Source organism: Nyctereutes procyonoides, unplaced genomic scaffold (genome assembly GCF_905146905.1).
Source record: "Nyctereutes procyonoides isolate TBG_1078 unplaced genomic scaffold, NYPRO_anot_genome, whole genome shotgun sequence".
Classification (NCBI taxonomy): Eukaryota; Metazoa; Chordata; class Mammalia; order Carnivora; family Canidae; genus Nyctereutes; species Nyctereutes procyonoides.
The window spans coordinates 2,607,095-2,621,418 of record NW_026575043.1 but is presented as its reverse complement, the minus strand read 5'-3'; the positions used below and the strand labels follow the sequence as shown (position 1 = coordinate 2,621,418).

Here is a 14,324-nt window from a genome sequence, read left to right as displayed (position 1 = left end):
AACCTCTTCCATTTACTATGAAATTAGTTTCTCAACCTACCAAGTATACAGTATCCAATTTTCTGCTAAACAAAGCCTCAGACTCACCAAACAGTATACACTCTGGACAGGTTCGTCTATAAAGGATGCCTATATATTCAACTCGTCCGCACAACTCAAAAAATTTTTCAGCTGTAAGCCCTGGCAAAAGCTTTGCCCGGAGTTAATTCCATCTTCTGAAACCCTAAACCCAGAGCAGTAGCTCAAACTGTCTTAGTTTGCAAAGGAAGTTTTTCTGCTCTGCACTTGCGGAGACCATCTCTGTTCCAGCAAAATAAACTACTGAGGGGTACCTGGGTGGCTCAAGTGGTTGAGCACTTGGCTTTGGCTCGGGTAATGATCCCGGGGTCCTGGGACTCAGTCCCACACTAGGATCCCCTCAGGTAGCCTATTTCTTTCAGACTAGGTCTCGGCTTGTCTCTCATGAATAAACTTAAAAAAAGGAAAAAAAAAAAAGGCTACAGAGAAAACAACGGGAATATGAAATTGAGGGAGATAAACATTTTAACTTCGGCAGATTTTCCTTATTACAATTCAGTATTAAAGCTCTTTACGTGAAGGAGTGAGTGGCTCTGAAAAGAGCCTTTGGGGTTGGGAAGGAGACGCTTACTTGGCACGTTTACTTGGAGCTGGTGTACTTGGTGACGGCCTTGGTGCCCTCGGACACGGCGTGCTTGGCCAGCTCCCCGGGCAGCAGCAGGCGCACGGCCGTCTGGATCTCCCTGGACGTGATGGTCGAGCGCTTGTTGTAATGCGCCAGGCGCGACGCCTCGCCCGCGATGCGCTCGAAGATGTCGTTGACGAACGAGTTCATGATGCCCATGGCCTTGGACGAGATGCCCGTGTCGGGGTGCACCTGCTTCAGCACCTTATAGATGTAGATAGAATAGCTCTCTTTCCGGCATCTCCTGCGCTTCTTTCCCTCTTTCTTCTGGGTTTTGGCTACAGCTTTCTTGAAGCCTTTTTTGGAGATGATAGTGCCCTTCGAAGTCAGCTCCGGCATCACTGATTAAACTCCAGTGAGCCTAACAACTGGCACTCCAGGACGCCAAAGGTGGTATTTATAGGCACAGCGCTCAATGACGTAGTGGGCAGCCAACATCTGATTGGGCTATGGGTAGGGGTGTGCTTGTAAATAAGGTGATTCCAGGAACATTCTGATTGGTAGACTATCAGCCAAATCAAATAGCAATTCACAACCTACCGTCAGACTATAAATAGGCCAGGTACAGCCCTAACGGATTTTTTTTCCCGTTATAATGTATCAGTTCTTAGGCTGGGTTGGGACGCGGGAAGCAGGGCGGCAAGGCTCGCGCCAAGGCCAAGACGCGCTCGTCGCGCGCCGGGCTCCAGTTCCCGGTGGGCCGCGTCCACCGCCTGCTCCGCAAGGGCAACTACGCGGAGCGGGTCGGGGCGGGCGCGCCGGTGTACCTGGCGGCCGTGCTGGAGTACCTGACGGCCGAGATCCTGGAGCTGGCGGGCAACGCGGCCCGCGACAACAAGAAGACGCGCATCATCCCGCGCCACCTGCAGCTGGCCATCCGCAACGACGAGGAGCTCAACAAGCTGCTGGGCCGCGTGACCATCGCGCAGGGCGGCGTCCTGCCCAACATCCAGGCCGTGCTGCTGCCCAAGAAGACCGAGAGCCACCACAAGGCCAAGGGGAAGTAACACCTCACAAGCACTAAAGCCTAGCGGGTGACCCCAGCCTCTGGAGTGGAGGGGAAACAAACCCACACTGAACCACAGGCTCTTTTCTGAGCCACTCACAATTTCTGAGAAAAAAAAAAAACTTACGTTTACCAAAAACTTAGAACAATAACTGATTCAACCCCAACACTTAAGGATCTAATCAACCACAACTCTTTCAAAAGGACTGAAAATTCTCTAGTTACTGGTGACAGAGGCCTCTGAAGTAGTTCACTGTAATGTGCAGTACTTTTTACAACAGAACTTGTGATGGAATCTTTTTAGGCCTTTGGAGTAGACCACAGCCATCTAGCAGGTCCTGGGGTGAAGTGCCATTCTTCTTGGGAGAAGAGCAAACTTCGTTTAGGGCCGTAGGGACAACACAATCCCCATGAAAAAGTAAAGATGTAGAGTCTTATTTTAAGGTTTGCATTTTCATGAGGGTAGAGCATGAACAGATTAGAAGCAAAGGAAGGAGATCTGTAAACTCAACTCTTGGATTTGTAGAGCATGCCTACAGGAGGTCAGCCAAGTAGCAAATCAGCATGCATATTTTTTCAAGTGCCTGTATAAGGAAGGATCTCCTTACAAGAGTTCTAGGATTCTTCCATCTCCTGAAATCTGTAACCATGACTTGTTAATTAGCCAAAAGATAAAAGGCACAAATATCTCACACCTACTATTTATGTGAAAAACAGTAAAAATGGGTATGGGGTATATTTCTTAGTGTGTTAGTTGTATCTCAGAAATGCCCAATGCCATAAAAAATATATATATTTATTTTAGAGAGTAGGTGGGAGGAGCAGAGGGACAAAAAACAATCCTGAGGCAGACTCTCTGCTGATGGCAGAGCCTGGAGATGGGCTGAATTCCAGGACCCTGAGATCACGACCTGAGCAGAAACCAAGAGTGGGCCCCTCAACAGACTGAGCCACTCAAGTGCCCCCTAATACTATTTTGATGGTAAAATACTAGTAGCAATATTAGAGTCAGTAATGTGATAAGACAGTTTTCTATCAATTATTCAAGAATACTAGGAACTGATTTCTTCAAAAGGTTTAACCACTGAAAATGAAGCAAATATTTTCTTGATCCTTTAGTACTACATATGAGTAATAACCCACAGAAACAACTGAAAAACAGGAAAGCAGCCAAATGCAAGTCTTATACAAAAGTGAAATCATTAAAATTCCAAACACAATGCGAAGTATAAAATCTGCACATTTATAACAAACTGCAAAAACTCCTTAAACATTCACAAAGTTAAAAATTATTTTTATTTTTATTTTTTATTTGAGAGAGAGGAAATCTCAAGCAGGCTCCATGCTCAGTGCCAAGCCCAACGTGAGGCTTGATCTCACCACCCTGAGATCATGACCAGAGCCAAAACCAAGAGTTGGACACTCAGTTGAGCCACCCAGGTGCCCCTATTTTAACAATACTTTTGTCCAAGCCTATAGAACTGAATTGTGTTAAAATGATAAGGACACATTTTCATGTTTACTTATTTAAAAATACCGATGATATGTAAACATTTCTGAAAAAAACCCTAAATTGCTAAATTGAACCTATAAGTAAGTGAGAACCAAGATAAGTGGTGAAAATTTGAGGTCTTTGATGAGCTACCAACCTCAAAAATTAGGTTTCCAAGTGTGTATCCTCTTAGACATTTAAGGAAAAGACAAGTCAATAGCTAATGAAATGATTCCAGATTCTGAAAAAGTGTCATGTTTTGAAGAAATATGATAAAATCTAATAAAGAAAGCATGCTCTAGTATATTGCAATGTGTCAATTAATTAATACATCTTCCGTTAAATGTAAACAACTAGCTCTGGCAGCCCTTAAAAAATTACCAAATAATGACAAATTGGGATCTACCTAAGAATGTAAGGTTATTGGAATGTTGAATAAAATAAAACTTAATTCTATGAAGTTAAAGGAAAAAGGAAATCTTTCATTAAACTCAAGAGATGCTTAAAAGTCATTTGCCAGTATGTTTAGTAGGCTAGTTTTTGTTTCTTAGTGGAACATTAGTAGTTACTGTTAGAGGATTTATTCTTCCTACTATTATTTAATATTATTCTGGAGTACTAGACAAATCTTTTTTAAAAGGATATTAAAAGGATTCTGCTATACCAGAAGAAGGAAAATAACATGAGGTACAAGTTAACACCGTAGGGTGATGCCTCACAATTAAGTGGTAAATAATGATACTGGAAACCAACAATTCTCTTCACAGCCACTGACACTTTCAGAGAAGGAGCTGTGGCCAAGTTTCAAAAAACAGTATTTCAGTAATATTCAATTAATTATAGCTACTCAAAGCCTTGGTGTTAATGTCCTTAACTCCAGTTCACACAAACTGTGTTATATGAGAAACTGTAAAAGTAAAATAAATAGGACTTTTTTGGTTAATATTGGCTGTTTTTCATTTACAAAGTCAGAAAACTAGAGCAAACAGTCAAATAAACGTAATATTCCACTGGAATTGGACCATGGAAAATGGGGACCATGGGGGACTAAAGACAAATAATACTGGCAAAGAACTAGGTCAAACAAAACTTGATGATGAAGCCCAGACTTGGAGATTGAAGGGACACATTTGTAGGGATCCAGGGCAATCTGAAGACTTTATTTTTTTTAACTTTTTTATTTATTTATGATAGTCACACACACAGAGAGAGAGAGAGAGAGAGGCAGAGACACAGGCAGAGGGAGAAGCAGGCTCCATGCACCGGGAGCCCGATGTGGGATTCGATCCCGGGTCTCCAGGATCGCGCCCTGGGCCAAAGGCAGGCGCTAAACTGCTGTGCCACCCAGGGATCCCCAATCTGAAGACTTTAGAAAATTAATCCAGAAGTGCCAACGACTGAGTCTTTAGCTCTTAGAGAAAATTAAGAAAATGAAGGTGACATCAGAAAACAGAAATTTTTGCTGTTGAAAGAGAGAGGGAATGCCTGTGTTTCTGAGATTCCATTCTCTGAGAACTCAGACCCTTATTTCTCTTTTAAGGGTTACTACAGCAGAAGATTTTTAATGGCTTCCTCCCTTTGTACTTAATCCATTTCAGCCATGTTTTTCTTTTACTTGCAAGCACATTTTTGTCTGCCAAATTCAAGTGGTCCAACAAAAATCCTACCTCCAGCACCATGGTCAATTAAATGCATTTGGTCTTTAATCCTGGCTCTACCATCACAGTACTCTTTACAGTGAAATGAAATAGCCTTGTTTTTAGTCATGGCATATTACTGAGAGATAACTGGAGAATAAGGGAGAGAGATGCAGAGAAGCACCATGAAATTTAGCTAAAGGATGGAATTTTTCTTCTTCTTATAAGGCAACTAAAAGACAAACTTAGCACCAAACAAGGAGTATGGCTGGCCCTTTGAGACTCTGGAACAACTGTGACTCTATTCCATGGGGTCAATCCAATCCCATGCTCTGCTGCTAGAATCCATAACGGAGCAGTGAGATAGGCTGATCTGTCACTTATGGTTTCTTCTCTTGCCCCATGAGTCCTCTGAAATCCTGAAATTTATCAAAACTAGACCACATTTAACTTTCTACCTAGTAGAAATAAAACTGACATCTGAGTATCTTCCCGTCTTAAACTATATTTCTTGCGCAGCCCAACTAAACTCACCAGTATCTTATCAATAATATATGACCATCACATAAGAATGGCACCCAAATAACACAATGCTGGAAGTAAGACCTAAACCTCTTGCACTCACTGGAATATAATATTATTAGATCACGGACAGTTTCCTCTTTAAAATCTGGCAGCAACATTTGGAATTCCCCCAATGAATCTTCTCTCCCTTTGTCCTCATGGAGAAATTAAATCCTATGTGATATAAATAATTTCATTCCTAATACTTTTCTTTTATTTCTCCTTAATCCTAGCCATTCAGATTCTGTTTAGATTCTAGGTTGCTATTTGTGTTCTTTCTGGGCAATTTAGGATCTTGTATCATCTTAAGAGGCCTGGGTAGGGCCTAAATCCAATAACAAGTGCCCTTATAAGAGACCAAAGAGAAGACACAGAGGAGGGAAGATCATGTGAAAGATGAAAGCAGAGGTGGAAATGATATGACTACAAACCAAAAAACACTGAAGATTCTTGGAAGCTACCAGAAACCAGGAGGGAAGCATGGGACAAATTCTCTCTCAGAGCATCCAGAAAGAACCAGTTGCACTAACACTTGATTTTGACTTCTTCCCATCTGAACTATATAAGAAGGAATTTCTGTGGTTTTAAACCACCTAGTTTGTGATAATTTGTTATGACAGCCATAACAAACTAAAACCCTCTCTTTTAAGAGGATGAAAAGACAAGCTATAGACTCAAAGAAAATAGCTACAAAGCACATATCTTACAAAGGACTAATATCTATGATATATAAAGAACTCCCAAAACTCAGCAGTAAAACACTGCTCAATAATCCATTTAGAAAGTGGATGAAAAGCATAAATGGCATTTCACTGAAAAGGATATACAGATGGTAAAAAAACACATGAAAAGGTGTTCAATATCTTATGTCATTAAGTAATTTTGAATTAAAACCTTGACAATGAGGTATCACTACACACCTACTGGAATGACCAAAATCCAAAACACTGACACCATCAAATGCTGGCTAGGAGCTACAGTAACAGGGATCCCTGGGTGGCTCAGTGGTTTAGCGCCTGCCTTTGGCCCAGGGCGTGATCTTGGGGTCCCAGGATCAAGTCCCACATCAGACTTCCTGCATGGAGCCTGTTTCTCCCTCTGCCTGTGTCTCTGCCTCTCTCTCTCTCTCTCTCTCTCTCTGTGTCTCTCATGAATGAATAAATAAATAAAATCTTAAAAAAAAAGGAGCTACAGTAACAGAAACTATTGTTCATTGCTGGTTGTAGTGAAAAATGATACACTTTGAAAGACACAGTTGCTTACAAAAGTAAACATTAGCCTACTATTTGATCCAGCAATTGTGAGATACATATATATAAACCTCCCAAATATTTATAGTAGTTTTATTCACATTTCAGTTCAGTAGATGACTGGATAAGTAAACTATGGTACATCCATATAAGGAAGTATTATTCAGTGATAAAAAGAAATGAGATATCAAGCCATGAAAAGGCAGTAGGAATCTTAAAAACATACTGCTAGGGGATCCCTGGGTGGCGCAGCGGTTTGGCGCCTGCCTTTGGCCCAGGGCGCGATCCTGGAGACCAGGGATCGAATCCCACGTCAGGCTCCCAGTGCATGGAGCCTGCTTCTCCCTCTGCCTGTGTCTCTGCCTCTCTCTCTCTCTCTCTGTGACTATCATAAATAAATAAAAATTAAAAAAAAAACATACTGCTAAATGAAAGAATCAAGTCTGAAAAGACAACATACTGCATGAGTCAAATAGCATCCTGAAAAAGACAAAACTATAAAAACAGTTAAAAAAAATCAGTGGTTGTCAGACTTTGGTGGTAGGAGGAGGAGAGTTGAGGAGATGGAGCACAGATGATTTTTAGGACAAATAAAATTTTTAGGAAACCATTCTCTATAATACTATACGGTGAGTATATGACATTATATATTTGCCAAAACCCATAGAACTAACTGCACAACACAGAGTGAACCCTAATGTAAATTATGGACTTTAGTTAATAATAATATACCAATAGTGGTTCATTAATTGTAGCAAATGTACCATACTAATGTAGAGACAGAGGAGGCATATGAGGTATATGCACTTTCTGCTCAATTTTTCTGTCAACCTGAAACTACTTTAAAAATAAACTCCAGGGGTGCCTGGGTGGCTCAGCGGTTGAGCGTCTGTCTTTGGCTCAGGGCACGATCCCGGGGTTCCAGGATCGAGTCCCACATCAGGCTCTCTGTGAGGAACCTGCTTCTCCTTCTGCCTGTGTCTATGTCTCTGCCTCTCTCTCTCTGTCTCTCAGGGATAAATAAATAAAATCTTAAAAAAATAAATAAATAAAAATAAAATTGGGACGCCTGGGTGGCTCAGCGATTGAGCATCTGCCTTTGGCTCAGGGTGTGGTCCCGGGATCCAGGATTGAGTCCCATGTTGGGCTCCTTGCATGGAGCCTGCTTCTCCCTCTGCCTGTGTCTCTGCCTCTCTCTCTCTCTGTGTGTCTCTTATGAAAAATAAAATATTTTAAAAAATAAAAATAAAGTCTATTTTTTAAGAAATAATCCCCAAAAGATTACCTATTATGTAATTCAACTTACATAGCATTCTTGAGATGACATAAAGAAACAGAAACTATATTAGTGGCCCTAGAGTCAAAAGGGAGTGTGGGTGGCAGAGAAGTGTCTGTGCTATAAAAAAGGAAACAAGAGGGATCCTTGCAGTGATGGAACTATTCCATACTGATTATAACAATGTCAACATCCTGGTAGTGATATTGTACTTAGTTTTGCAAGATGTACCTTTTGGGGAAACAAAGTTAAACACTACATGGTATCTATAATATTTTCTTACAACTGAACGTGAATCTACAGTTATCTCAAAAAAATTGAGTTAAAAAGCGTTGTAGGATGCAGTTAAAGTAATGCTGAGAGTGGAATGCAGCACTAAATACTCATCTCAAAAAAGGAGAAAGTTCTCAAATCATTACTATAAACTTCCACATTAAGATATAGAAGAACAAAATAAGTTCAATGCAAGAAGAAAGAAAGATAAGAAAAGAAATTGAAGCACCTGGGTGGCACAATCAGTTAAGTATCTAACCCCTGGTTTTGAGTCAGGTTGTGATCTCAGAGTCAAGAGATTCAGCCCTGTGTCAGCCTCCACAGTCGGCACAGAGTCTGCTTGAGTTTGTCTCTCCCTCTCCCTCTGCCCCTCTTGCTTGTGCACTCTCTCTCTCTCTCAAATCAGTAAAAAGATATGAGAACTCAATGAGATTAAAAACAGAAAAACAATAGAAAAACCATGGAAATAAGATATTTCTTATTTTTAAAAAATCAATACAATTGAGAATCTCTATGAAGACTAATAATAAAAGAGAAAAACTACCAATCTCAGAAATAAAATGGGATATAACAGACCATTAAAATGATAATAAGGGAATACTGCAAGCAACCACCAACTAAAAGAATTCATTTGAGATAAATTAGAAAAATGCAATATTCTTATAACTTTTAAAGAAATGAAAATAGTAACTAAAAACATTCACCAAATAAAAACTGTAGACCCAGATGGTTTCACTAAAGAATTCTATCAAATGTTTAAAGAAGAATTAGTACTGATTTTACACAATCTCTTCCAGAAAGTGAAAGAAAAAATACTTACCAACTCAATTTATGATTCCAAAATTAGCCCAATACTAAATTCAGATAAAAACAGTACAAAATAAAACTCCAGACCAATAACCCCTATGAACATAGAAAAGAAATGATAGCAAATCAAGTCCAACAATGTAAAAAGATCAAGGAATGCAAGACAGGTTCTATATTCAAAATCCATCAATGTGATCTACCATATTAACAGTATAAAGAAGAAAACTATGATCATAGTAATGAATGTAGAGAAAATGACAAAATTAACTATCCTTTCCTAATTAAAAACTATTAACAGTAGGAATAGAAGAGAACTTCTTGCATCTGATAAAGGACATCTATAAATATCCTACAGATAACATCATACTATGAAAAGAGTCAATGCTTCCCCATAAGATCAGGAACAAGGCCAAGATATTCATTATCCCCATTACATTCAACATCTGAAGTCTTTCATATTACAATAAAACAAAAAGAAATGAAAGACATATGGATTTGAACTCCTTCTATTTAAAGATGATGGGATTGTCCATGAGAAAAATCACAGGGACTCTACAAAAAAACAAAACAAAACTCCTAAAACTAAGAAATGAAATGTAAAGGAACTAGAATATCAAACAATTTTAAAAAGAAAGAATAAGGTGGGAGAAACCACTCTCCCCAGTTTCAAGACTTACTCTATAACACGGTGTTCAAGACTGTGTAGTAATAGGAAAGGGATAGATAAATAGATCAATGGACCAAAATGGAGAACTCACAAATAGTCCTACACAGGTAGGACCAGCTAATTTTTGACACTGGTGAAAAAGAAATTTAAGGGAGAAAGAATAATCTTTTCAACAAATGATGCTAGACCAATAGGCAAAAATAGGAAACTCAACCTAAGCTTCACACCTTTTACAAAAATGTTCTCAAAACTGATGGTAGCTTCATTTATTTATTATTTTATTTATTCATGAGAGACACACACACAGAGAGAGAGAGAGAGAGAGAGAGAGGCAGAGACAACAGGCAGAGGGAGAAGCAGGCTCCATGTAGGGAGCCGGATGTGGGACTCAATCCCAGGTCTCCAGGATCACGCCCTGGGCTGAAGGCAGGCACTAAACCACTGAGCCACCCGGGCTGCCCTGGTGGTAGATGTAAATGTAAAATGTAAAACCACAAACATTTTAGAAAGAAAGAGAAAAATCTTTGGGATCTAGAGCTATGCAAAAAGTTCTTACAAAAAAAAAAAAGTTCTTACAAAACCAAAACTATCCACGAGAGAAAAACATTGGTAAATCTAACCAAAAGTAACAACCATCTGTTTTGCAAAAGTCTCATAAAAAAATTAAAAAGACAAGCTATAGACATAAAGAAAATATTTGCAAACTATAAATATAACAAAAAATTGTATTTAGAAAATATACTTTTCAAAGCTCAATAGTAAACAAACACACCAAACTATCCCATTAAAAAAAGGGCAAAAGTCACAAAGAGACATTTCATGCAAAGTAATAAACATTAACATTAATAACCATTAGGGAAATGCAAATTAAGACTATGACGAGATATCAATATATACCCATTAGGCCACTAAAATAAAAAATAGTGACAACATTGAAAGCAGGCATAAATGTGGGGAAATTCCATGTCTCATACATTGCTGATGAGGAAGTAAAATGGTATAGTCACTTTAGAATATTTGTTGGCAGTTTCTTAAAAAGCAAAAAAATATGTTTACCATATAATCCCATACTCCTTCTACTGAGCAATCATCCCAGTGAAATGACATCTAAGGTTTACACTACCAAGACCTCTATCACCTGCATTTTCTTTGGAGGATATAAGAGTACCTCGGGGTCCAAGTCCCTGCTCTGCTGTGTCGGGTGTACTTGGACCCAAGCTCGAGCTTGTAAATAAACCGTCGTGTGTTTGCATCGGTGTCAGCTCCTTGGTGGTTTCTCGGATTCGCAATCATCTGCCTTGGTATTATGCAAGTGTTTTATGTCTGTTATTTCCATCTTTTTTTTTCGCAGCAGGGTTTTGTTTGTTTATTTTTGTTTTGTTTATTCTATAAGAGTCAAACTTGGAAAAAACTAAAATGCCCTTCAGAAGATGAATGTTAAACTAGCTGTTAATTATCCCTACCATGGAATACTACTGAGTAATAAAAAGGAAAAGCTATGGATACATGCAACCACCTGGATTCACCTCTGCAGAATTATGCAGAATGAAAATAAAGCCAATCTTAAAAGATTGCATATGGCATGATTCATTTATATGACATTTCAAAATAAAATTATAGAGTGTATATTAGTGTTCACTTCCAGCTGGTGTCCTTGGTGGTCAGCACACAGGAGGAAACCACCCACTTGAAAGAATTTCGAGGTCTGAAGAAAGCCTTCGCTTCCAGTGAGATTGCCCAATAATGACCCCAGGACAGCAGAAGCAGCACTGCCTCTGGCAACTGCCCGTGTTCCCAGAGGGACCCACGGCCACGGCTGAACTTAAGGGCAAAGTTGCTCTAGGATCTCACCCAACAAATAAAACTCCTCTTGTAATGTCACTATTTGTGGTCTTCGTATTTCTTTCTAATTGCCTTCGCTAGAGACTCACGAAAACCTCTTGGAGAATCAAAGACGGGAACACAGGATGCCTTCCAAGACTGATGACTTTCAAGGACTTGGTGGAAGAGGTTCTCATTTAAAACCCCGGGGTATTCAAATAATTTTCTTTTCTTTTCTTTCTTTCTTTCTTTCTTTCTTTCTTTCTTTCTTTCTTTCTTTCTTCTTTCTTTCTTTCTTCTTTCTCTCTCTCTCTCTCTCTCTCTCTTTCTTTTCTTGATTTTACTTATTTGACACAGAGAGAGAGTACACAAGTAGGGGGAGCAGGAGGCAGAGGGAGAAGCAAACTCCCCCGTGAGCTCCATCCCAGGACCCTGAGATCATAACCTGAGCTAAAGGCAAACGCTTAACCGACTTGGTCACCCAGGTGCCCCTAATAAAATGTTTTCTTGATAACCTTCCCATAAATTACTCTGTGAGAAGGGGTTTTACCTGAAACTTTGTCATTAGATTTTAATTGTTCTAACCTTTCTCATTAAAAAATAATAATAATAAAAATAAAAATAATTTTTAAAAAAGCTTTAGGTGCCCACTAAATGGATTTCGGGTGGAGCAGAACACTGTGACTTGAAAAATGTTGGGACAATGGGTGCCAAAACAGAAGTGCCCATTCCTCTAGTCGCCTCAGCCTTGCAGTCAGTAGAATTGCTCTCCTGGGACACATTATCCGCGCCACCCCGCCCCCGCCCCCCACAAGGTGGGAAAAGAGCCTGAGCTGAGCCAATGAAAGAAGTTTCAGAGATTTTTAGCTCTGCCCCTTGAGTACACGTCACGTTTTCTTTCTTTTATGAGGATGTGAATAAGACTTTGGAGCTGCTGAAGAAGGGTCTCCTGACCCTTTAAAAATATTGAAAACTGAAATGAAAGGGAACAAGAAAAATGATTTTCGGACGTTCGGGGTGGGGAAGAGAGGGAGCAGCATTTAAACCCAATCTCAGCCACTGTGCTTGTTCCAAAGGCCCTTCATTTTTGAGCTTAAGTGCCCAGTCTACTGAGCACTAAATTTCACCCCCACTTTTGGCCCATCTTTAAAAAATACTATTTCAGTTTGACTTCTGTCACTTGCAAGAGACTGTCTGACAAATCAAAGCCACAACTAACTCTGCCCACGGAAAGTTCCACCTACCATGTGCTAGCATAACAGAAAATTAATGCATTCTGCCCTTAATTTTTGCCCCCTTTTTTGTAGCAACAATACTGATGTCTTTGCTCTTAATCCTTGTGTTTCATTCAAAGAGAGATGAAAATCACAGTTGGAGACACAGGAATCCGAGGCATTGAATCCATTCAAAAGCATTAAGTAAATGGGTGAAACAGAAAGTACTCATGCAGATTCTGAAGCTATGTCTGATATTCCTAAAAAGAGTATTGAGTATGAAGGAAAAAAGAAAGTACTCTTGCTTTTGTCTCCAAATTAGAATGCTGAGGTGGCTGAACGAAGAGGAAGGAAAATACAGAAAATTTAAGAGAAACATTTATTTTTTAGTACGTGGCGTTATGTCTAAAAAAACCCATGAATGTACCTTAATTAAAAAATACCTTATTTCTAAAAAAAAAAAATCTAAGCATCACCTGAGCTTCCAGTGAATTGTAATCACTGGTCACAGATCACCAAAATGAAAGTAATGATAAAGAAAATGTTTGAAATATTGCAAAAATTACCAAAATGTGACACAGAGACACAAAAAGACAAAAATGATGCAATAGGCTTGCTCCACACAGAACCGGTTGCCACAATTCTTCAATTTATAAAAGACATAGTATTTGTGAAGTGCAACAAAGTGAAGCACATTAAAATGATGTGTATGTGCATGTGAAACCTAACTGAAAAAAAAAAACCTTTAAACACTCCTAAAAGACTCAAAAGTAGACTTGAATAAGTAAGATGGAGAGAATGACATAACATCCTAAAGAAGCCAAATTCAGTTTATTCTTATTTAACTAGATGAAAAGAAAGTTTACAGAGGAAACACAAGGCAAATGGCCCTTAAATGGGAAAAAAAAGTTTATTTATAATCAAAATAAAGGGCAAATTAAAACTATACAGGAATATCCATTTTTGTCTATTAGGTGAAAAATCCTATGACTCCCCCAGTTGACAATGCTGAGGAGAAATGGGCACACTAACACATTGCTGATGAGTGTAAAACAATTTAATATATTAAGTATATATATTTATACCACATTATATATATAAATGTATATATTTATATACCACATATATTAATATATGTGGTAATATATGCTGGTCTCTCTCTCTCTCTGTCTCTCATGAATAAATAAATAAAATCTTTTTTTTTTAAGATTTATTTATTTATTTATTCAGAGAGAGCGAGAGAGAGGCAGAGACACAGGCAGACAGAGAAGCAGGCTCCATGCAGGGAGCCCGACGTGGGACTCGATTCCGGGTCTCCAGGATCACACCCCGGGCTGCAGGCGGCGCTAAACCGCTGCGCCACCGGGGCTGCCCAATAAATAAAATCTTAAAAAAAATAAAAGTCACAGGATATAGAACTTCTGTCCCTGTATTCTGGATATGACCTCACCACCACAATCTGCCGAGAATGTTTCCCACTTCCGGGTCCCCAAAGCACAAGGATCAGGCCCCTCTGTTCTTATTCTGAAGCAGAATGACCACCTCAATACAATCACACCAAAACCAGAATGGAAGACACCATAAGGGACAAGATGATCAAGAAAGGAAATATTT

At 39.3% G+C, this 14,324-nt stretch overlaps 2 protein-coding genes across 2 annotated transcripts; one reads left to right on the top strand and one right to left on the bottom strand.

The window, feature by feature from the left end:
* Positions 1–643: 643 nt before the first annotated feature.
* On the bottom strand, positions 644–1,042 carry LOC129507671 (histone H2B type 1-A). Its single transcript, XM_055322250.1, has one exon. It carries the CDS (start codon positions 1,040–1,042, stop codon positions 659–661), a length of 384 nt encoding a protein of 127 aa, XP_055178225.1. The 3' UTR covers positions 644–658.
* Positions 1,043–1,152: 110 nt separating this feature from the next.
* Positions 1,153–1,710, top strand: LOC129507861 (histone H2A type 1-E-like). The gene is made up of 2 exons (XM_055322606.1): positions 1,153–1,179; positions 1,315–1,710. The coding sequence occupies exons 1-2, from the start codon at positions 1,153–1,155 to the stop codon at positions 1,708–1,710; spliced, it is 423 nt and encodes a 140-aa protein (XP_055178581.1).
* The last annotated feature ends 12,614 nt before the right edge of the window (positions 1,711–14,324 follow it).

What these genes read in the sequence shown, in the direction of transcription:
- LOC129507671 (XM_055322250.1), bottom strand. Translation starts at nt 1,042, where the DNA reads ATGCCGGAGCTGACTTCGAAGGGCACTATCATCTCCAAAAAAGGCTTC.
- LOC129507861 (XM_055322606.1), top strand. Translation starts at nt 1,153, where the DNA reads ATGGGTAGGGGTGTGCTTGTAAATAAG. An exon ending in GGGGTGTGCTTGTAAATAAG is followed by an intron (nt 1,180 to 1,314) that starts GTGATTCCAGGA and finishes ATCAGTTCTTAG; the next exon opens with GCTGGGTTGGGACGCGGGAA.